At 33.9% G+C, this 25,828-nt stretch overlaps 1 protein-coding gene across 2 annotated transcripts in view; it reads left to right on the top strand.

The window, feature by feature from the left end:
- The window catches only part of LOC104317365 (sodium channel protein type 2 subunit alpha), a 68,974-nt gene that overhangs the window by 22,570 nt on the left and 20,576 nt on the right, over positions 1-25,828 (top strand). For both annotated transcript variants that reach the window (XM_069781273.1, XM_069781272.1), the window contains 9 exons: positions 3,094-3,441; positions 5,243-5,375; positions 6,110-6,348; positions 9,251-9,424; positions 10,671-11,027; positions 12,641-13,126; positions 23,342-23,462; positions 24,045-24,199; positions 25,221-25,394. In XM_069781273.1, coding sequence (XP_069637374.1) covers positions 3,094-3,441; positions 5,243-5,375; positions 6,110-6,348; positions 9,251-9,424; positions 10,671-11,027; positions 12,641-13,126; positions 23,342-23,462; positions 24,045-24,199; positions 25,221-25,394 — 2,187 coding nt within the window. The remainder of the gene's footprint in view (positions 1-3,093; positions 3,442-5,242; positions 5,376-6,109; positions 6,349-9,250; positions 9,425-10,670; positions 11,028-12,640; positions 13,127-23,341; positions 23,463-24,044; positions 24,200-25,220; positions 25,395-25,828) is intronic.

The following is a 25,828-nucleotide window of genomic DNA, read 5'->3' as shown; positions in this document are numbered from 1 at the left end:
CTATTAGTTTTGGGCCAAAGCTGCTCCAAAAAATCCTTCATTAATTGGAATGGGCTTTGAGTCAGGCTGATACAAGGAGATGCAGCCAAAGATCTCATCTTAGACTGTGCAGTCCTGCCTCACTTAGATGTATATATAAGCATCCATACCTCATAGATGAGGACAGTGAGTGACTTTACCACACTAAAGAAGAGTCACTGACAAAGTCTGAGGAGAAAGGAATTTCTGACTGCTAGTCCTGTGCTGTAACTACTTGATAATAGGCCCCTCCATTGTCTAGTCTAAATTCCCTGATGCTCTTTTATATCCTTCTGGTGAAGTGACTGATTAAGGAACATATTACATTTATATTAAATAAATTTTTTGGTGCACAGAAAAAATACTTAATACAGAAGCATGTATACTAAGGGGAGGGGAATTTGAGACAAAGGGATTCCATAGATAATAAACTTTCTGTAGCTTTATAAACATACAGTAAAACATTGTTGCATTTATTTGTTCATACTCTGAAACTCTCAGAAAGCTTTCATCCTGTCAAGTGTCATGAAGAACTGTGAAACTTCCACAGAAACTTAAGAAGCTTAGGAAAGCAAGGCATTTCAAATGACTTTTGATAACATTAAAATTAAATGTGAATGCATGTTGCAGAAAAAATAATTAAAATTCATTAAAATCAAGTGAAAACAAATATTGTGTATGTCTTAGATTTGAAAGGAAAGAAGGAAATGGTGCAAAAGTCAGGAAACAGCTCATCTTGAGATGTTGTGAATTACACAGCAAGAAGGAAATAAGTGACCATCTGAAATAAATAAATTTTAAACTAATTTAAATTTTAAAATACAAAGAGACTTGTATCAAGCAAATAATCTAATTGAGGATAATTTATTAATTAAAGACTGTCTTGGTAATTGTTTTTGCAGTTGTAAAAATGCTTTGGGGCAAACGTTGCCTGCATGTAACTGAAATAAAACTGAGCTGCCACAAGAGTGGAAGGATCACGGGCAGTAGAACCGGTAAAGGAAGAGCTGGTTTGTCTTGTTAGCCATGCAGTTAGCTCCCTGGTGAAACAGGGTGGCAGAGCACGAAACACACTAGAATGGTAAAGGGAGATAATCTGCCCAGTCAGCCCCTGTAGAGGTTTTGTCCTTTAACACAATATTCCATGTGCAAATGAATGATGCATGTGACCTGCGAGAAAAGCCAAGCTTTCCTTTCAGACCTTACTTTCCAGAAGCATGCAGACACATATATTTCTGCCGCTACATGTGTTAGAATTGCAACCATTTTGGCTTATATCTTTTGCCTCAATCCAGCAGGGACTTGCAAAGCAGGCATTACTCCTCCCAAATCCCTGAGGGGCCTGATCCATTTAGCTGTGCTCAGAGCATGTTAACACATATTTCAAAGACTGGACTACAAACAAAACATAGCAGCCATGGAAGACATTTTCTAAAAAAGCAAGGGTAGCAGTGGTAGTCAGACGAAACCTAGTGAGTGTGTGATTTTTTGAAGGACTGTAGGTTGGCCAAACACATTTACAGAGAAATGTACAAAGGGTGCAGTAATTAGCTTACCACTTTGTCAGAATTCAGTGTCATGCTCTATAGCAGCTAGAGCTTTTTTTTCAGATAAAATTATCTTTCAGCATAAGCAAAACAGCACTTTTTCTCCAGCCAAGTTTACATAAATGGGTTAGCAAAACCATTTGGCTGATATTCTTCAAGTAACTCCGCCTGAGGCTGACAGCCAGCATAGCAAATTTCAGCCCAAATTATTAAAATTTGGTATAGCTGTAAGAGCAGAAAAAATACATCTCATAATGGTAAACACCTGCCGGTCTTTATAAGAGGCAGTACTACTGGTTCAGCACACACATTATGTGTGTGTATGTACAAATCTGAGTATGCATATACAGAGATACATATGGATTGATACATGTATATATTCAGTGTTTGGTTTTCACAGTATGAACATAGGCTTATATATTATAGTGCAGTTTTCACTTTCACTTTAATTATTCTGGGATAAAACCCACTGCTATTACATATGAGCAATTTCCACCTGCAAAACTAGGGTAAAATTGAGAATCAACTCAAACCAGGTTTTTGATGTACCAGGATGCGAAGATTTGTACAAATGTAGAACTGAAGAAAGCTTAATGCAAGGTTTCTTTTTTCCACAATTAGTACTCATTTTATTTATTCATGAATGCTGTTAATAAAATATGTAGCAAGGGAGAAGAACATTCCATTAACCAGCTTCTACTGTAATTAAAAGATGAATTACCAACAACCACTGATTTTTTTTTTTTTTTCTCATTTGTAAGAGGATAGGTAACTGTGTCCCTGGTGAATACTTGCTTTGAGCTGCCTGATGGCCAAGTGGTACCTTCTGGTAGGTGTGCAGCCTGCTATAGCCCCCAGAGTGCTATGCCCAAGAGTGCTACTAGTCATGTTCACATTGTGAACAAGTCCAGAGCTTCCCCAAGCTGTTGCCTCTTTCTTCTAGTTTGAGAGTACTGCATATGTTGTTCCCACCCTATTGAGCCTATTGTGAAGATGGCAGACAAGTTCATTACATCACCTTAGACTGAATTTAATACCAAACTTAAGACCACTTCTGCCTCTAGCAAATAAAATAGAAAACAATATTAGTGAGCACCAATTTTTATCCCTAAGAATCCAGGGGATGAAGAAAGGAAGAAAAAGAAAAGATTTTTAGCTCTGTCCTCTAATAGAAGAAGGAATAAAAGACAAATACCTGCAAAACCTTGATAGGGATGTTGAGAACTGTCTGCAGCACTGTCATGGGTCCAGACCAATTCAACCTTCCTTCTTTGCTCGAAACTGTCCAACCTTACTTATGTCTTCTGCACAACTTTTCCTCAGTCCTGCTACATCACCTTAAAAAGAATTTTTTCCCCTCTACTTCAAGTCCCCTAATAAGCACATTCCCCTAATGGACACACTGATACTATTGAAGAAAAAAGTGACTATCCTTCTTCCAGCAGTGTAACTATTCTTTGAAAAGCCAAGAACTTAGAACTTCAATTCTAATGCTGTTTTGTTTTGGTTTGTTTTAAATCTTTTACAGTCTTTGCTAAGTATTCGTGGTTCCCTGTTCTCACCAAGGCGCAACAGCAAAACAAGCATTTTCAGTTTCAGAGGTCGTGCAAAGGATATAGGATCTGAAAATGACTTTGCTGATGATGAGCACAGCACTCTTGAAGACAATGAGAGCAGAAGAGATTCTCTCTTCGTTCCAAATCGACACGGAGAACGGCGCAACAGTAATATTAGTCAGGCGAGTGTGTCTTCTAGAATGGTACCAGCCCTTCCAGTAAATGGGAAGATGCACAGCACTGTGGATTGCAATGGAGTAGTTTCCTTGGTTGGAGGACCTTCAATTTTAACTTCACCTACTGGTCAGCTTATACCAGAGGTAATTATAAATAAACCAGTAATTATTACAGTTTGGTTCAGGCACAGAATTTTTTCTTACTGCTCACCTCTGCATGCCTTATAATTTCTTAGAGCTGTGAGAAATAACTTGCAATAATTTCTAAGTAACAGAACATAAGGGAAAAAAGTCCTCAACCTCCTATATCTGAGTCTCAGTAAAGTATTATATTCTCCTTGCCTTCAGCAAAAGATCTGCACATAGAAAGAAAAAAACCCATAAACTGAATTCATCAATTTGTATATAGTTTCACCTCATCAACAAAGGTAGACATTTGACATATAATTAAGGATATAAATTGGAAATATGTATAGGAAAACACCTGAAAAATTAAGCAGAATGCAGTCACTACTACCGTGATAGTTAATAGAAATACCTGTTACTGAATTTATCTTGAAGAAATTTCTCTCATAACTTTTATAAGAAAAATACATACAATTCCTTTGCAATTACATTACATCTCAGTCTCAGATTTCTGTCAGCTAAGATGTTCTTTCAAACTTTCAAAAAAGCAAGCTTTTTCATACATAGTATTTTAATATGGATTCAGTATGGTATTTTGCTGGCTATAATAGCACTGTATTTAACCTGAAAAATATTTTCATTATAAATAAGTATTAAGATTTCATTGCTACTATTACACATTTCTTTTTATTTTTGCTTCTCTCCTATTTTGATATAGACCCTCATACCAGAAATTCAATCAGATTATCTCAGAGGTTACGCCTATATACTTCTATTTCAGAAATACATTAACTTGAAAAAAGATTTAGCTATTTAACTCAAGAGTCTTCTCTACAGAAATAGTACTAGTGAATGCTCAGAAATGGTTTTTCTTCCTCACGCTAAGATAACCTTAAAATCTCTTATGAGTTCTGCAGGCTTTTTTAGTCTTTTTCTGGATGGGGACAGAATAATCAGAAAAGAGTGAGTGGTTTCCATGAATCACTCTTGTGGCAGAGAAAAAACCAAGATTTAGGAACTTTTTAATCCCACTCCTGTGTTTAGATTCTGAGGCCACACTCCAGAAGAAAAGCAAAGCAACTGTAAGGACACCTACAAGCTACAGAGTAGTGACATGTTAGTCACATTTAACTCAGAGCTGGGTGTAATTGCTTTGAAAAGATAATTAGAAGCCATACAAAACAGAGAGGACTTGCATTTTCATTGGAAGAATATATCACAAATTCTGTATAAGCATGGCGGTGGGTGAGAATTAGGTAGAAGAAATATTAAAAAAGATGTGATTTTTTTCTCATATAAAATTTTCCAACCACACTTATCAGGTTAGGAATGCAGTACATAGTATTAGATAATTAATTCCTAGGATTATACTCATGTTTCTTGTATCAAAGTTATTTTCTTCAGTAATAGTTCACTTCTTTCTGTACTCGCACTTTAATTATTTAACATGACTAGCTGCTGGAAATTAAGGTTTCAACTTTGATCATTTTTTCGTGAAAGACTAATAATTATCACTAGCAAAGAGATACCTAGCAAAAATTTTGTTCACTCAGTCATTTAAATCAGAACCACCTTTGGTCCCACATTGCCTTGGTATTGTGTCCCCCAGTTAATTATGTGTAGACCTGTATGAAATTCCCACTGAGTTCCTCAACAAAGAACAAAGAAATTCCTACAGGAACAGAAACCTTCAGTGTGTAAGAAAAGTCTAGTATGCTGCACAAAGCTGATTTTGATTATCACGACAATATTTATACAGTAAATATTGTTCGTTGGCTGTTGAAATGGATGGTTTAATTCCTCAGTATTTCATTTACAGGGCACCACTACAGAAACAGAAATAAGAAAAAGACGACTGAGTTCTTATCAAATTTCTATGGAAATGCTGGAAGATTCTGCTGCAAGACAAAGAGCAATGAGTATAGCCAGCATACTTACAAACACAATGGAAGGTATTTGATGCATTTTATCTGACAGGCAGTTCAGTGAATTTCTGCTAACTAATGTACAGAGCAATTATTTACATAATTTCCTTTGTAAATGTAAAACTGGACATGTGAAATCTCTGAACATCAGATACAAAAGGCTTTTGAGCATTTCTAAGATCATTTACACATTCTAAATGCTTAGTCATTTATTTTTCATGACACCTTCCGAAACATTACTCTATTGAGTGGACTAACAGAGACAAAATAATCATAGCTAGGGGACTGCCAGAGCCCCAAACAGAGAATACAGGGATTTTCTTCGTATAAGACATCAACAGGAAAAATCCATTAAGATACACAGGAATTGCTATGATAAAGGCAGTGATGTGCTAGAACAGTAATTTCCCTTAGACTTAAAATCCAAGCATAGACAATAGGAAATTGGAATGAAAAAAATAGTTTTAAAGAAAACAACCAGCTGTAATCAACCCATGCCAATGCACATGAACTGCCTTCCTTAAGCATTTCTTAAACTTTCTTAGGTAAGTATATCAAAGATAAAAAACCATTATATGTACTATATGAAAAAGCATAGATGCTTAATGTTAAGATGGATAAACATAGGTGAGAGAAATCCCATGTTAGTGTGTGCTGTTTATTTGAATGATTTAATCTTTTTACATATTTTAAACAAGAACTTCCAGAGGATATAATTGGAACATTCATTATCTGTTATTTTTTTTTCTCTTTTTTTTCAGAGCTTGAAGAATCCAGACAGAAATGCCCACCATGCTGGTACAGATTTGCAAATACTTTCTTGATCTGGGATTGCTGGAGTCCGTGGTTAAAAGTAAAACATGTCGTCAATTTAGTTGTGATGGATCCATTTGTTGATCTTGCTATAACTATTTGCATTGTTTTAAACACCTTGTTTATGGCCATGGAACATTACCCAATGACAGAACAGTTTAGCAGTGTACTTTCTGTGGGAAACCTGGTAAGTGGTTTGTCATACACTACTTGGTGTAACAATACCATTTTCTAAAAGTAGAAATGCATAAATGCATTGCATTGGTTTTAAATTTATTCCAGGTTGGGTTTTATAATCAGTTCAGAAACTGTATATATGATTTTCATAGATAAAGTGATTTTTGCTGGAGCCATTAACTTTCACGACTTTATTTTGTAACTCCTATAACAAAATAACTGAATATGTGTGGATGTGCAGTATTCACTCAATTGTCAGATATCTTGAGGTCTACCTTGGGTTTTTTCTTTAAAATGTTAAGGTAGATTATCTAATTTTTACCATGGTACTGATATTCCATTACAGAAAATGCTTTTCTTCTGTAAGAAATTGATGATATATTCAGATGTCAGAATTTCTCTTTGAATTTTTTTTTGGTTACACTACAGTGAAAGTACATTTCCAAGAAAGGCATATTTCTTGTTAGCAGTAAGTCCTTGCCACTTTAGGTAACTAAAAAATAATAAACTATTATTTATTCTCTAACAAAAAGCACCTTGTATCTGTAAGTTTATTAGTGATGCCTTTCCCAATTTTAAACTGATCCAGGTCACATGTAATTCCTTTTCTGAGCAGATACCTAAATGTTAGTAACACTTAAATGTTCTTGTCTGTTTCTCTCCACTTGCTTCTAATGCTCAGGAAGCAGAAGACTGAACCTTGCAAATGTTTGTTTCAGAAGAAGATTCATACATTTTTAATTTTTTGCCAGCTCACATAACTACCAATAGATTACACAGGAGAGGTCTGGATTGGCTCACACAGCATGTAATCCTGAAAATCAAAACCAACCAAGTGTTCTGAACTAATCACTCAAAAAGATTAGTTTTTAAAACTCTGCTAATATTTAAATGAAGCAGTAATAGATTTCTCAGTCAGAGTATGTTTCAAAGGCTAAACATTTTCCTTATACGTACTGGTAATACATCCTTCTATTACTTTTTTTAAAAATAGAACTAAAATTGAGTTTACTACCTACATGTTCTTGTGCACGTTACACTTTCCTTTCTCCTGGACAAAAATCTAATTGCTGGCATGTTCTTATATTCATCACAGATTACAGAATATTGTATTTTAAAATGTTCTGTCATATTGTTAGAATTATTTCTCTCCAACCATTTATACTTACAAGGTCTTCTGCCTTTTCCCATCTCATATTTTAACTTTTTTTTACTCCAAGCTAGCAACAGTCATATTGTTAACTACCTTTGTAACAATCCAGTATCCTTAATTAGGACTATATATATGCAGTGAATACTATTCCTGCTGGTTTCAATTAAATTGTTCCTCACTGTATTAATCTATTAACCTTAATTTTGTGATTTCCATTCAAAATATGTTAATTTACTCTTTGCTTGTGACATCACGGTCTGTTTGAGGATAAATTAAATATGACACATATGACTCTGCCTTTTCTGTAGCATTTTAATGAGAAAGAAGCAATAGTTCTAAAATGCAATGATTTAGTTTTGTAATACTGAGTCATTCAGTATTCAAAAGTCCTAAGTATTTATAAGAAAACTTGCGTTTACTTCTGTTAAAATGTATTTTTGTGTATTTGGGGATGCAGTTATGCTCAAGAAAAAGAAGTTTGTGGATGGAATTGGTTATTTTGTGAAGGGAATATTTTAAAATGAAATGTTTTTCATTGCTTTTTTTTCAATTATTTTGACAAGTATGACAGTTTTATCAAGAATAATATTCTTTGTTGTGTTCTCTTTACCACACATAGCAATACCGGTTACATTCTTCTGACCATATGGTAACATCTCTCATATATCAAGTTATTAGTATAGTATTTCTTGCTAGATTTGTAGTTTCTCAAAAGTATATACTTTTAAAAATGTTAATATTTACACTTTGACAAAGGTGAATGTTCCCACAGCATTATATCCGCCTCCTAATCTTCTTAAATTAAAAGTTAATCATGAGTATAGTTATATAGTGTTGCAAGAAAGTCAGCTTTGCTTCCATAAAACTTGCTGTAAGAGGACTGAGAACAAGCTGGGTAAAGAACTGGTGTACTTTAGTAGACTTTTGGATCATCTAGGATATCCTTTGAGTGTTGTGCAGAATATTCATATGTTTTTAGTGGTTTTGCATTATGGTCCAAAACTTCTTTATTATGCTGCACAAACCACTGATCACTACTCATTGAAAGAAAGCGTTGGGTTAAATTCTGGACTTCAAAACACTAAGGAGCATTGATAATTTCACATTTGGCACTTCCAGATATTTCAAAGAACATTATTGCCATGAAGTTCTTTTTCCCAAAAGGAAATTGCTGTCACACAGAATAGTAGCTGTGTGTGAAACCTCTATATCCTTACAAAAAGCCCAGTGCAAGAAATTCCAGCTTCCCATCTATTCCACCCATACTCTTCAACTCTGACCTAAAAGACAGACAGACTTTGGAGAGTCTGTCCTTAGGGAGTCTGACCTTGGAGAGTTTTTTCTAACACTTCTGTTTAGACTGTAGCAAGGAAAAAAAAAAGCTGTCAAATCTTCTTTTGCTTTACTGGGACTACCGTCTAGAAACAGGACTGGAAACACCTGATCATATCACATCATCTGCTGGACGGATAGTCCAGCACATAGCAGTCAAATATGAACTGGAGCTGAGCTGCCGACTGGTGAATAGCTTTTTATATGTTTATCAAACCTCTGCCCTCCTATATCTGTCCTGATTTAGTAATTTGTTTTTCATTATCAATTTTCAGTGTTTAGATGCAATTTGGAGATAGCAGTCAGCTATTTTTTATAGTAACAGGTACAGGCAGCAAGTATGAGAACTCAAGCTGGATTAGAAAAATTTACTCAGGTATATAAATTTCTCATAACACCTGAACTAATTAATTATATTTTGTTTTAGGTATTCACTGGGATATTCACAGCAGAAATGGTACTAAAGATAATTGCCATGGACCCTTATTATTATTTCCAAGAAGGCTGGAATATTTTTGATGGTATTATCGTTAGCCTTAGTTTAATGGAGCTCGGTCTTGCAAATGTTGAAGGATTATCTGTTCTTCGGTCATTCAGATTGGTAAAGACCTAGATAATTAAATATTTGCATGCAATTGTCTCATTAAAAAAAAAAGTGCTAATGCCTGTCATAATTACCAGTATTGTAAAGATATATACTTAAATGGCACACACTATTTTTCATATATGCCTAATTTGCATGCCATATTTGATAAGTACAAGTTTAAGATGTTTGTCAATTGAAATCCTTTGATATGTTTTGGTATCAAATTATCCTGTTGATATCCTATCCTACTGATATCCTTTGCCAGCATAAGACTAACTAACTGCTACCTTTTGAGAATTTTGTAAATCTTTGTTATACTGATTTCATTAAGATTCATCAAAGCTGAATATCTATAAAAACATACATATTGCCATCAACATAAAGAATCATCCCATTTTCAGTCTTTATATTGTGAACATTACTTTGTGTTACTCATAAAGGCCCTAAGTAGATCCTCTCTTCACAACATTTATTTTAATGGGCACTGAGAATAAACATATAGTAACTCCATTACATATAACAAAGAGTCATAATAATCTGACTTAAATTGAAATATTATTGAGTTTCTACTAGAAATGTCTTTTTTATAGCAATTAGTATTGTACACAAACTAATTTATAGGTATGTTAAACGGAGGCACAAGATTCATGATTTAAGTCTGTATTACTAATAGCTATCACATTACTTGAAAACCTAGGTTATTTCCTAATATATAGAGCAGGAAGGAGTGACTTAGTTTACTAGCACCAGTTGCAATGGTACCCTACTTCACATACCATAGTTTGGTTACTGAATATTATTTTTAAGTTAGCGTTTATGATTTGAATGGACGTGACAATACCAGCAGCAAATTTTTGGTCAAAAATTGTCCTCTGACTAAGCCTGGAAGACCTAATGTGGTCCTGAGGGAAATGTGGAACAAAGCTAGCAAAGAGTGTGTAGTTAAGATGATGAAAAGAGTACAAACTTCTAAAATGTCTTTAAGAATTGTTCAGTAATCATCTGTAAGTGGACGTTTAAAAATACTAAAATCAAATGTGGTACAAACACAAATGATGGGGTTTTTTTCTATGTGCATCACTAAAATGAAATGCTGAACACTGCAGTTTAGGCAAATAGTCCATGCTCCCTGCTTTCCATTAAAATAATAATACGTACCTACTGAACAAATTAATCTACAGAAACATCTGGCTAAACAACTTGGACCTAGCTTCTATTTCATAAGTACCATTAATGATTCCTTTGCATTATTTTTTTTCAGCTTCGAGTTTTTAAGTTAGCAAAATCTTGGCCAACTCTAAACATGCTGATTAAGATTATTGGCAACTCAGTGGGAGCTTTGGGAAATCTGACCCTGGTGCTGGCCATCATCGTGTTCATTTTCGCTGTGGTTGGGATGCAGCTGTTTGGGAAAAGCTACAAGGAATGTGTCTGCAAGATCTCCAGTGACTGTGTGCTTCCACGCTGGCACATGCATGACTTTTTCCACTCTTTCTTGATTGTATTCCGAGTGCTGTGTGGAGAATGGATAGAAACGATGTGGGACTGCATGGAGGTTGCAGGCCAAACCATGTGCCTTATTGTTTTCATGCTGGTCATGGTGATCGGAAACCTAGTGGTATGTGATGAACGTTTTTGAACATTAACTCTGATGCAAAATGTACATAACTTACAGCTAGGCAATGAGAATGTTTGTCATACTTCTGTTTATAATTAAAACATAAATCTGATTCTGCTAGCTTTTGGGTAAAAACTTGTGATGATTCCCTTCTCCCCCTTTTCACTCATTTGCATACACTGAAATACTCTCACTATGTTTCCAGGAATTTAGGAATACACCAAAATGTCAACTCAAACACCCTATCATAGGAGTGCTGCAGCTAGTTTAGAGGTGCTCTTTAAATCCAAATGTCTTCCTAATTACTTTTGAAATAATAAGGCTTATGCTGCACCAGCTCCTAGGCAGCTGCTTCTTTGGAGAAAAAAAATCTAATGGACTATCTTACACATATTACAGCTAATTCCAGCACTAATACGTCTGACTTACTTAGTAAAAAAAAGTATATATCTTCAACTTAAGTACTGAACTTTTTAGCCTGTTTAGGTGTAAAAAACAAAAATGAAATACAGATTGATTGGACATCCATTCCAGCATAGAAATACTGTTCCAAATTCATATTGTCTTCTTTCTTCCAAGTGACTTTTTACCTTCAGCGTTCTTTTCTGGAATTGTGAAAGTCTGCAGAATTAAATTTCATAGAGAGTACAAATGAGAGACCTAACAAACACATTTAAGAAGGGGGAAGTTTATTTATGCCATTTTGCCATATCATGACAACTTTTGATGCTTGGTGGTGTAACAGACTGAAAGTATGAAATGATTAATTTCTTGTAAGCTTTAGTGAAATAGCTACAGATTATAGGAGATTATATTAAATGAACAATAACTATGATCAAATTCTGAGGCAATAAATGACAGTCTCAGGCAATACTGGTGCTAAGATTGTTACCTGCTGATGAAAGAAGTCTATTTCATTTTAAATTCCTACATAAGAGCAAACAAAATTTTCATTTTTTGCCAAGTGAAAAAGGAAAAAAAATCCAATTACAAATAATATAGTATTATTATAAATAATAGAGATTAAAGTGTAAAATTCATTTTAAATATTCCTTTTATCCTTTTATAATAAGCTTTATAGAATTTAAGAGGCACACCCAGAATTAACAGAAAACCACAGCCTCATGGTATAATCTTCCAAATAGTAATTAGAAAGTATAAGTAGGTTATTATAGCATTAACAGATAGAAGTTTCTAAAATATCTGCATCATAGAAACCAATCTAATTTTATGAATCATGTTTGTTTAATTCTACTTAAATTCCAAGTGATTTTAAGAGATTTAGACAGAAGCCTTTCAAACCTCTGATGAATGTGTATCGCTAGAATTTTTATAACTTTTTAAAAATTTTAGAGTCTAAGCAACCATGCTGCTTCAAACAAAGATCAAAAGTTTAAAATATTTAGGTATTAGCTTGTCTGTTTTCATCTTCTGAGTGAATACTGATCAAAACAAGTAAGGAGATCTTTTGTAATTTAAGGTGCTATATGGTTGTCTAAATTAGTGAATGTTGTTTTTTCAAAACAATGTGTGCTATTTGACAGTATCCTGTAAAAATACTCACTTCTTATATGTATGTATTTACTATACAGCTGTATTCTCTCATCTTTTAGGTATTGAACCTATTTCTGGCCTTGCTGCTGAGCTCATTTAGTTCAGACAACCTTGCTGCTACTGATGATGATAATGAAATGAACAATCTCCAGATTGCTGTGGCAAGGATTCAGAAGGGAATAGATTATGTTAAGAAAAAGATACAGGAGTTCATCCAAAAAGCCTTTGTTAGAAAGCAGAAAGCTTTAGAGGAAATCAAAGCACTTGAAGAGCTAAACAACAAGAAAGACAGCTGCATTTCCAATCATACCGCTGTTGAAATAAGCAAAGATCTGAATTATCTTAAAGACGGGAATGGAACTACCAGTGGTGTAGGCACAGGCAGCAGTGTGGAAAAATACGTAATTGATGAAAACGATTACATGTCATTCATAAACAACCCAGGCCTCACTGTGACAGTGCCAATTGCAGTTGGAGAATCAGATTTTGAAAATTTAAATACAGAAGAATTTAGCAGCGAATCTGATATGGAAGAAAGCAAACAGGTAGGATTTTTTCAATCTTAACAATTAAATTGTAGTCATGCATTTACATGTTTCTTAATTACATATTTAGAATTGTTTAAAAACTGTCTTATCCCATACAAATATATTTTATATTTTATTATTTTATGTAATTGTAATTCAAGAAAAGAAATAACCTACATGATGGGATATTAGGGCGTCCTTAGAGTTTACGTTTTTAATACTCTGTTTATTAGCATTTGAAAGATGTATCATTTTCAGTATGGTTATCTCTTTCACAACTTTATGAGGTTTTAGGACTAGCACACATTTCGTAAAGCATTCTTTCTGTAGTACCTATAATGTGATCAGGATTCATGGGATAAGAGTATTGTAGAAGGCTAAGGAACAATCAAGAGTACACAGCATTGCATACCCAATCAAATATAAGTGGAGAAAAAATATTTTTTTCTGTATTTAGGGTAGTTGTAAGAATGAACCCTGAGACATCATAAAGCAGTGATGTATTCTGGATTATCTAAAAAGTTTTGTGAGTAATACTCATACAGATTTTGGGTTCAGAGACTATGGCTGGCTGAATCGAAGTAATCCAGATACCAATCAATGTCATGATGAAGCAGTATCTCAAGTTATCCTGGAGAGCAGAATAATCTTGTAATATAGATGCATGTGGAAGCAGTTTACTTGAAATTACCATTGCTATTATTATTGTGCAAAGAGACAAAAGCTGGTCTAAAAACCAGAAGCCATGTGCCTCAAAGTATAAGTGGCTTAAATACCAGAAGTGGTCACAAACAGGTGCTACTCAAGGAAAACTTTGTATGTTGGAGTAATGTTCAATGACAAGCTAATAAATGCATTAGCAGAATATAATTATATTCAATGCCATTAGAAATGTAGGAACTGTGAGGTTTAAGGGACCAGGAACCATGGATAAATATGTTTTCAGTTAGATTAGAAGCTCTGGTGTTGTGTGATAACTCATTAATACAAAAGGGTTTCATTACCGTAAAGAAAGTTCTACAAAGAAGCCCTGCATTCATTACTGTATCATAGCTGTATAGCTGCCATATTTGCAAATAATGCTGTATTCCTCAGCAATACCAAACCATACCACAAAACTTTAATGGATAGACATGATCCAGTTAATCATAGTTGGGGTTTTTTTGCTAAAGAACATGAAGGAACTTAAAGAGTGTGTGTTTATTTGCAACTGCAAAGAAAGTTACTCTGCACAACAACTGTAAGATTAAGAGCAAGATATTCTATCATCTCAGTTGTTCAGTTATGAGACAAATATTTTCAATGCAGATGTATGAGATAGTATAGCAGTAGTGCTTATCCAGAAAAATTTAAGGATATAAGAGATACAAGAAGTGTAAAGTGATATAATTTATGAGATCAACTACTATTAAAAAAAAAAAGCTTTCAGAGTTACTCTGGGTCTGAGAGTATTTTTCATCTGAGCTGATCTAATAAAAGTTAATTGTCTTTTCCAATGAATCTTGAGCAAAGTATTCTAAGTCTTTTCATATATTCTGATGTTCTTTACAATGACATTTTACTACAAATTTTCTGCTTTCCTTAGTTTTGATAGCAGTTAGTTTTCATAAACACAGTGATGAGTGCCTTCCTAGTAACATCATCTTATGAAGTTACATGCCTAAAAATTTCATGAATATGTTACTTTTTAAAAAGTTTGTAATATGCCTTAGGAAGTTGGGAGGCTTATAAGCTGTGCAGATGCTAAATGTGTTGGTTACGTGACATGTTAGCTGCAGCAGCAGAGCTGGCTTGGGAAGTTCCCATCCACACGTGGCTCCTGATCCCCTGTCAGTCTTTACTTTCTTTGCTACAGTGCTTGTGGGTCCGTACTATAAGGCACGTCACTAGAGTGATGTAAGTTAAATAACATCATCCCATAGGTATTACTTATTTATTTCTTCTCTAAGATGGATTGAATGCTTAAGTTTACAGTGTACTGCCATATATTTTATCAGGACAGCTGAAGAAAAAATAAAATGCTTTGCAAAGGCAGAAACTCCTCTGCTTTCCAAGTGAATATATGATGTACGTACACCCCCCAAAAATGGATTAAAAGCCCTTGTTGTGCTGAGAAGTTCTGAATTATACCGATTTCAGGGTGACTTTCACAAGTCAATTGCTCTGTTCATTCCCATCTTTGCCTGGTTCAGACATCATGCTTTTTTCTTCTAAGGCCATCCTGAAGATTCAGGACCGTAAAAAATAAAAAGGGATTTTGCTTTTTTTTTTTTTTATGGACTTCAGATGTATCCGTATGTCTTCAGGAAAAGAAACCAAATCCAAAAGTCTGTACAAGCAATTTGAAAGTGAAAATTTCAGGTGACTGTGGGAAATCCACCAGTAAATGATGGATGGTGTTTATATTAAGAACTTGTGGAGAAATTTTAAATGGGGATAGGATAAGTTTAGAACTTCTGTGGAGCCTCAAGATTTCCATAGAATGTAATTATCACTACCATTGTGAAGCTGGAGCAATAGTGCTTCCCTCAAGTTCTGCTCACACACAACTGTTTAGCATTTAACTGTCTGACATGTATTCGTACAGTGCAAGTGTGCATATTGTGAACGGTACCTAATAAGACAGGAATTTCTTACCAGTGCCCTGAAAACTGTGAATTCTATATTAATTGCAGTTTCTGTTCTGTATTCCTTATTCCATTCCTTCTGGATGGTTTTTAGGGAAAGGATAAAGTGCTTTTTTTCATTGTGTGTATAAAAAACCACCTGCTTTGGTAATATACAAACAGATGTTCTGGCGTGTGACAGGAATTTGTAAAGATTCCCAATCTTCTCCTACCAAGTCAACAGTACTGTTGAATCTTTTGCTGCCTTCTGATTGTCTTTTGAAGAAGATAAAGAGTGTATTGGCACAGCATTTAAGTTACCTCTCTAGAACAGTACACCATTATTTGCTTTATTTTGCCTCTCAAGGAATACCACTGAGACAACATTCCTGCTAGGAGAAGGCCTGGTCTGCAAAAGGAGGGATAAGAGATGGGGCAGAACTTTCCCTGCCTTAACTGTGGCAGTACGTAGCAACTAAAATACCCTCAGGAGGTATCCCCTTTAATAACTTTTTATTTAACAACACAGCTGTGGGAAGCTAGATCTGCACAGGAACTGTAAAATGAACCATTTTTTTTCTGGTGTCTTACTGACTGTCACTGATGTTAAGAGCACAATGATTATTTAAAGTCTGTCAGCAATAAGAGGTCATGCTAGAAGTGGGGCAGGGGCTGTGTGTCCCTGAGGAGCATGCAAAAAGCAGGTCATTACTATAGAAATTGTCACTGTGGTGAGTGAGGAAAAAAATTGTAATTTTTCCTATTTATATAGTATATATTTCCTATTTATATAGTACACCTATATACTATGGTACAAAATAACTAGCCACCAAGTTTCTTTTGGAAGGCTGGTTCCTCCCCTGCCCCCCCCACCCCCCCGGGTTCATAAAAACACTTTCTAATTAATTTTTTAGTTAATAACTTCCCAAATCTGCCAGAATCCATTCTGGAACCTGGTTGCAAGTTCCAGACGTAAACAAGATCTTCCTAATACTTATCACTAGAAATTTGGGGAAGTCTCTGGATGAAACAGAACAATAACATTTATTCAATTTAAAAGTTACCCACTACCAAAAGTACCTGAAAGAAGCGAACATTTCACTGATACTTTGAAGGAGGATTTTTTTAATATCTACTATCAGAAAATAGAGGTGAAATACCCAATGAAATAACCATCAGAAATAACAGATTTCTGTTTTGAAAATCAGATACTTGAGATAATTAACTTTGAAGATAATAAGAAAATTATAAGCAACAAAAGGGGATAATTTAGTATTTTTTAAAGTTACCATTGTGGATGCTGTTTCTATTCTAAAATATGCCTGCTAATCAGTGAAATGAATGCACTATGTTAATCTTACCAAACATAAGAATCCTAGCTATTCTATTTCTGTACCACTTAACAACTGTTCATTATATCTGAATCACAACTTCATAGAATAAAGTTTTGGATTTCAGCATGGAAAAGTAATTACAAATGTATTAATCAGTTACGGAAAGCTTACTTCACAACTAAAAAAATACATATTCCTACAGGCCTATATCATTCAGAATTCCAAAAGCCTTTCTATCTACAGTGTATGTGCAGTAAGTACAAATTCAGATTGGAGAAGTAATGCTGCTCAATTAACTTCTGAAATCACAACAGATGGTTTTAATAAAATTTAAAATATCCTTCATCATCTAATCCCCTGAATTTTCAAAACAAGGAGTAAGTTCAGTTTTCTGATTGGCTTCACCAGTGCCTTTGTGCCTAGGTGAAGTAAAAAGACAGGAACACAGTTATTGCATTCCCAAAAGTTAAGCGTTGCCATTGGGCTTCAATAAATTTCTTAGCCAAAACATACCCAGTAGTGATTTGCTGGATGATTTTTTATAACATTTCTTTTAAAATATCCAACAATCTAAATTCCCCTTTTCTAAAACTGACCATTTCTGGGACGGTATCTTCAAAAGTCACAGATTCTTTAAGTTGTGGACTAGCTGTGGATAACTAATGAATGAAACCATATCTCTGGATATACTGATGGGCCATTGTCTGGACACCAATAAAATCCTCTTTTGAAACATTTAGAGGGAGAGGTTATAGAGTCAGAAGTATATAGCATACTAAATCTAAACTAGAAACTTACACAATACGATACTTCTTCACATTTAATTTGAACAGAAATTAAGGAGGTGTATTCTCATTGAGATCTACCACCATTATTAGAGGATGAAGGAGGAATGGGAAGACATACATCTTCAAAGTATTTTGCTTACTGTATGTACATTTTTGGCAAATAAGAAATAATCACATAGTCAGTTAAATGAAGACTAGAACATTAAACAGAAAAAACCCTTAAAATTTTGATTAATATGCATTAATCAAATTGCACTATATAAATACTGGAATACTTTCCAAACCTGCTAACCATGTCTTTACTAATTTAATTCATTGTATTTTTATTTATGAAGCACGATTTCAGAGTCCAGATTCTTAGGTCCAGCTTCTGCATTTCTTATTTCTCTAAAATAAACTAACAAGTTCTGTAGAAAAGTTTGTTGAACATTTCGGGTGTTATGTATTTCCCTTTTTGCCAACTGATCATAAAATATTTAATAATTATGTTTTAATTGTCTTAAAGCCATGTTTGAATTAGAGATTCCAAAAAGAGGAAAACTAGAGATCCTGTGTCTTGAACTTCACTACCTACCATTCTTACTTCTCACAGGGGTAAAACCAAGCTGGAGCAATCAAGAATGCAGCTCTGGTGCTTTTTAACCAGGTAGAGCAACGTGTCACCATTTTCACACAGGTTACCTAAGCAAGTTATACATATATATGTATATATATATAATCACTTTTTAATGGATTTTGACTGGCCTGCATGCTATTCAGCTATGTACCTTCCCTATCCATTGCAAGACAGTAGAAACATGCACAGCTGCTCTCTGCTGAGTCACGGGACTCACGTCACAGCATGGTCAGGCGGGATTGGCAACCCCGACATATTTTTTAACTCTGCTAATGATTTTTCTGGATATTTTGATACAGTCTTTAGCAATAACTGCATGCTCTACAGGTTTTGAAGTATGAATCATAAGAGTACTGGAATGTTATATGTTAAAGAGGCCAAAGAAAAAGGGAGCATGCATAGTTTTTAAAGAATAAAAACAACCCTTTTTGATTCAGCCCTTATAAATGTAAATTTTTAATGAAATGCATTAAGTGATTTATGTAATGATTACTGCCACAACTTCAGCTCCTTAATGAACAACATTTAAACTATTGCAGTAGCTACTTGCATAAAAATTACACTGTTATGCTTTTAAACCTACATTGCACTGTAATGCAAATATTCAAGATGCTACAAACTACATTCTGTATTCATTTGGGCAGTGCATATCTTGAGTTTTATAAACTGTAAGCAGAGCCGATAGTTTCATAATTGCTAAAATTATACTTAGCAAATAACCCACCTTAAAAAACTCTCAAAGCAAAGCATTTTACAAATACTGTTTTCTTAAACTTTAAACTCCTTCATAAATAGCAGTATTTTGGAATGTGTTTCACGATAGCAGTCTGTGACTGAGTTGGGGGACTTTACTTGGTGCAAATTAGAAAGACTATGGAGTAGTTGGCATAATTTTTATAAAATTCCATATATATTTACCCTAGGTAGTTTTTCATTATAGGCAAGTATAATGTTCATTGATGCATAATTGGCAGAGCCTTCAGGAATAAGGACAGCAAATATTGCACAGGAGCCAAAGATACATGAAACTAAGGAGGTCAAATTACCTTAGTAAAACTAGGTGTCAAAATTTTGTTGGGATTGAGATTTCAGTCCTATAGCAGGATTCAAATCTGTTTCCTTCAGGCAGAGTCTCACTGGCTTCAAAAGGATAACCAAATGGTTCATTTTGTACCATTGATTATAGTGTAGTATGATCTACCCATATTATATCGTGTTATAAATTGTCCAGAGATGCCAAAAGAAATTCATACTGGTATGTATTCTGAAAATTCTGAGATTTTACTGATTAAATTTTAAACCAAGATATGCTTCAAACATCAAATAAAACTCTAAGGAAAGAGATTTTTAAAGTGGTTTTCTTAATATTATATAAAAGTCAAATATCATAAGATCTGAGATTTAAAGTCAGTTTAGAATCACTTTGGAATCATTGATCCCCATTATTTTATATTTTGTCACTCAATTACAGTGCAGCTTTCAAGATTCAAAGGATAAAATCACATGGCTGAATTACTAAAGGCAATTTGTAATGGCTGAATCCCTTTATTTGTCACTTGAATCATGAAGCCGTTTGTAAAGCTTAAAATTTTAGTAGCCTGCTCTTGCTCTTATTGAAATCTAGAACAAAAACAAATGAATGAGAGCAAGACTGGGTCTTAAGTGAATGCATTTTCCTGTAAATGGGCACATTAACATGCTGTTGGTCAAAGCTTGTTTTAATGATCTAAGCTGTTGAAAAGAGATGCACTGCTCTGAAAGGACAGTATGGAGGCTGATTATACATATATTAACCAAGTATTTGGGTTGGTGATGAAGCATTTTTTTAATTTTCTATCCTATACAAGAGTAGCTATAATACTATTTTCAGAAAAATATAATCCCATTCAGGTAGTTTTTTTTATTTTATTTTATTTTTGTGTGTGATTTCCACAGTATTGCTCAGGCTTCTGCTCTAGTCAAGCATGTGGTTTTGCTGATTCAGGCCTTGAGAATGCTGCATCATAAGCAATTGCTTTCAAATGTATCTTTGTAAAGGAAAATGTGATATCACTGAAGATGCAAATAAGTATTTACAGGGCATGGCGTGTTCTAGAGGCTGATAATCACACTTATGAGGTGAAAAGAAGATTTTGTTAATCCATCACGTATCTTCAGTTTCCTATTAGTTCTATTAGTTTTATTGCTAGAAAAAAAGATCATTAAAGTCACCTTATTTAAAATGCAATGGTTCTTTCCTAATTTAGGGTCTTGAAGCAAAGAAGAGGAGTTTTATTAACTTAATGAGGTTTTTTTATAATGCAATTGTTTAAGATTATTTGAAAAATAATGAAGAGAATGCTTTATGTGAAAAATAATGAAGGGGATTATAGTAGGTTTTGTTTGTACTGATTATAAATTGCACTTCTATTACTTGGTTTTTAGCAACTATGCTGACAAGGACTATCTGCAACAGAGTTTACAAGGGAAGATGCAGTTAAAAAATTGACTGCTTTAATTGGCACTCATATAGATTAATAATTGATGCTTACTGTGAACCTTTATCTTGCTACTATTAAGTCAGTAATTGATTTAATGATGATGGATCAGGCCATGAATTAGTTTTAATTTTCCTAACTTGAATGTGACAGATTATTATTTTCACAATATTTGGTTTTTATTTAATGAAGAAACTGCCTATAATTTCAGTGACAAATTTCAGACTTCTTATTTCTTTGTATTACAATGATATATAATAAGAGAGTTAATTCACAAAACTATTTCCTTTTTAAAAGAGAGCCTGATGTGCGGATAATAAGGTGGTGTGCTAATAACACTTAATATAGCATACATTAATGTGCATTTTGGTCTGTAAATGTAATACAGAAAGCAAAGTTTAAAATATTCTCACTACATGAGGTACACAATATTTTATTTCAGACTTAGTGCTCTACATGACTGGTAATAAAAAGATTCCATTTAGAGGCAATACGGCTGTAACTATTTTACATATATAAATTTTGGAAATCACAGAGGAAGTGCAGTATGAAAAAGGAAACATGATATTTTAACATGGTAACTAAGCAAAAATTAACCATTGGAAAATCCAAATCTCAATGTATTTATCCAAATCTTTTCACATTTGTCAGTGTGATTTTCCATGTATGACAGATCATGATATTTAAAAAAGGAAAGAATGGTTTTCAAACTCATACCTGTGTGCTTGTCAGAAATCTTTTCTATTATGGGACAAGTCCTTTATTTTTGGTCACAATGCAGTAGCAGCCATGTAGCCTGAGGTTTGAGTGGCCATATATTGGCTACATTTGCATGTGTGTGTGTGAGGGCAGCTTCTTGAAACTTAACCCTGAAATTATCTATCACCCAACATGAATTTTTTTTTTAAACTTAATTAATCTCAGGTAAGAGTTGAATATGAGGAAAGAATTGCTTACCAAACTATATAAAGATATATGTGCCACTTACTTCATTTCTGGCAGAAAAGAAGGTCTTAGCTCCCAATGCATTTTTCTGAAGGGACTGGGTTTTAACTGAAGAGTTAAGTAACTAGTTTTAATTTGCAGCAGTGTCTCTGAAGAAGAGAATACACGGAAATGCCTCTCTAAAAAGTTATTGTTTATTATTTGTTGCAAAATCATTCAAATAATCTGAATAGTATTTTTTTATATTCTAAAAATGTCACTATCTTGAAAGCTAAATGTAAAAGTAATTTGTATTAAGCATTCTTTCAAAACATTTGTATAGAAAGGTCTTCATATAGGTCAAAGGGCATGACCAGATCTGCTTAGCTGAAACCACAACTCTAGTCTGTGACCAAATGCCCTTTTGTTACATCAGTGCCTGTACAGTTTAAAGTATTTAAGTTAGAGGTGCATTCTAGATTACCCCCTGAAATTCCTATGTATTACTGCTACATAGTATAAACCAGAAGTATTTCACTACCATGCTTTTTTTAATGTTGCTTTCTGATTACAAGCCTTATTTCACAGTAAAAAAGAATGTATTTTGGATGAAAGCAATTAAAGACACAAACAGTACAAACTCTATGTCCAATTATTGCATTAGTTGCATGCATCTTTAGCAGGTTTGTCCTTTCAAAATATGCTTCTTAAAAGGACAAAATTATGGGCAGTCATGCATGACTGATAAACAGCTTGACCTGATCCAAATTTCAATGTACTTGGTAAGAAGTTACTTAATTTCAGTTGCTTTATATCACTCTCCAGTTCTTGCAGTTTTCAGATCTAGAAGTGCTTTTACTGCAGTAAGGACTATAGTATTTCACTGTACACAAAAGTAATAGAATGATAGAAAAATTTGGGATGGAAAGGACCTCAGGAGGTCTCTCAATATGCAGAAGAGACTGGAATGCAAAGAAGATATTTCGGATCTGGTAATTTGTGCTTTCTGCAAAAATTAATTAAACTGTGCAGAAATTTGCCATTAAATGCCATTAAATTTACAACTTTTTAATCCAGATATGGTGTATGTTTGTGAAAACACCATCTGTAGTGGACATGAAGATATATGTGGAGCTTTCTGCTAGTTCATTTTGCTGGGAAAATTAAAACATATTTTCAATGTAATCCAGTATAGTAAAGAAAATGAAATAACTCGAGAGCATGGTACATGCAAGCTCTCCAGTTTTAATACTACTGAGAATACGTGGATCAGGTTAGTAGCCAAATTATATTTAATTGTTCCCTGTGAGAAGATAAACTATACAATATACATGTCATGACTATGTTTTTACTTATGGTGATGCATATTTATCAGTATAAATTTAGCGTTCTTCAAAAGTCAGAGACTGGCATGATTTGATTTAGTATCATTTTTTAAAGAATATGTATCTAATGAAAAAAAATTGTTCTTTGGAACTTTACTTGCAGAAACTAAATGCATCCAGTTCATCAGAAGGCAGCACAGTTGATATTGCTCCTCCTGGAGAGGGCGAGCAAGCAGAAATTGAAAGTGAAGAAGCTCTCGAACCAGAAGCCTGTTTTACAGAAGGTTGTAGAATAACTGTTGACTTATGAGACGTATTAGTAAAATGGCATTATTTCTAGGCATATTTAAATTCTTGAGACTTTCAAATCTGCTGGACCTTCATGACCAATTGAAAGAAAATACTCATAGCCTAGAGTGCTGGAAATCAGATGCCAAAACAAGGTTTCCCTAGGCTTTGAGTAACTTAATCTGCCTGGCCACTGCATATGTCCTGTTACTAAGAAACTTCATTAACTTTTCTATTCTTAAAATGCTTCTCAGTTATTTGAAAGGGCCCTTGAAATTTGCAACAAATTAATTTTTGTGAGACTCCATCAACAAATGGAACAGTTACATGCCAACAGTCAAAAATATCAATGTTTTTTGGACTGAGTTTACTCATAATTACATCTACTATTGTCTGGTTTGTCTCCAAATTACTCAGCTAAATTCAGATATTCAGCATCCTATAAAAGAGAATTCCAGTGTTTAATTTATAAAATTATTATAAAATTTGTTAAAGCTTCTAACAATGTTGATACCTCAGTAAATATTGACTTTGAAATAGTTTGCTTTTGGATCCTAATATCTCTTAATCTAATGCAGGTTGTGTGCAGAAATTTCCATGTTGTCAAGTAAGTATAGAAGATGGCAAAGGAAAAATTTGGTGGAATCTTAGAAAAACCTGCTACAGTATAGTTGAGCACAACTGGTTTGAGACTTTCATTGTCTTCATGATTCTTCTCAGCAGCGGAGCTCTAGTAAGTAGAAAAAAATTGCAGATGCTGAAATATTTAGATATCTCCTTAGAAGCAACAGCAAAATTCAAATTTGCTTCAGGACTTGTTTTGCTTGGAGCTGTATAAAATTACCTGCATTCCATCATTTCAGGATGGAATGAAACTTGGCCCAAACTTGAAAAAGTTTGTTAAATTTCACATGTACTTTTTTAGTGATACTTTTGGTTTACCACCGTAAAGCTGGTGCAATTTTATTTAAGCCAGCATAGCTACTCAAGATTCAAGCTGCCTACCAATTTTCAGCATGTTTATCAAGAGATTTGAGTACAAAGGACCACTGTTAACTGTGAATATATAGCTAAATGTATGATTTTAAATCCTTAATTCCTTGTAGGCTCAGCCACTTCTTGGATTCTGATTACGAAAGACCATACAAAAAATGGAATAATTACTTCATTCTCTTCCTTTTTTGGAGGCAGGAGATAGGGAAGAGTGTGATAGCAAATTAAACCTAACAACCACTTTTCAACAAAATTACATTACCTACCTTTCCAGCTTTACTCAAGTTGAACATTTGCTACAGTATCAATGTGCATAGTGTACATTCTAGCAAATACACTGCTCTTTAATTCGACTTTTAGAGATAAGTTTGATTAATAGAGCATAGAAATGTAATCTCCCTAACCACTTCCTAGAATGGAATATACAAATTTGGAACAGATTTTGTATAAGAAAGGGTGTTTTGTGTGTGTATGTGAGTTTCTTAATATCACTGTGGACAAAAATTCATGCTTTGAGTTTATTTCTTCATTCATTAGGAAAATAGGACATATATATATGTTCAACCCCAGACAGGGCAGAATACATAAAGTTGCTCCAATTTGTAGTTTGATTAAAGTTGGGAAATACGTAAAATAAGAGGATGCAGAAGAACAAGGGAAAAGATTAGCTCCGACCTACTTATTTTTTATTTTTTATTCCTTATTTTTATCATTTATGTTCTGTGAAACATTAGTAATACCTGAATATATTTCTTTCATAGGCTTTTGAAGATATCTATATTGAACAGCGCAAAACTATCAAGACCATGCTGGAATATGCTGACAAAGTTTTTACATATATTTTCATTTTGGAAATGCTTTTAAAATGGGTAGCATACGGTTTTCAAATATATTTTACTAATGCCTGGTGCTGGCTGGACTTCTTGATTGTTGATGTAAGTACACAGTCTTTAATATTGCAAAATTCCCTATAGCAAAGCCCATTATGTTGTAAAACTCATTATTACTAAGTGATCTTCTTATAAACATGCAAAAATAATTCACATTGTATAGTTATACTGCACTAGTAATAGCCTGCAGTGATCTGTATGTGTTATTTAAAGTAAATTTATATGCCAGATGGAAAAGGATGGCTGGGCATAAGTTTGCTCATTCTTCATGGTTAATAATTTCATACTCAGGATGTATCATACTTGAGATTTTATGAGGAAAAAATTAATTTTGCAACATGTTATTTTCATACTACCCTACATACTTACCTTTCATACATAATCATGCTATGATCATACTGCCTTATTCCTTAGCAAAGAAGACACTACATTGCACAAGTTTCTTCTACAAACACTGCAGCTTTGCAAGTGAAACAATA

Source organism: Haliaeetus albicilla, chromosome 4 (assembly GCF_947461875.1).
Source record: "Haliaeetus albicilla chromosome 4, bHalAlb1.1, whole genome shotgun sequence".
Taxonomy (NCBI): Eukaryota; Metazoa; Chordata; class Aves; order Accipitriformes; family Accipitridae; genus Haliaeetus; species Haliaeetus albicilla.
This window is presented reverse-complemented; position numbering and strand designations above follow the sequence as displayed.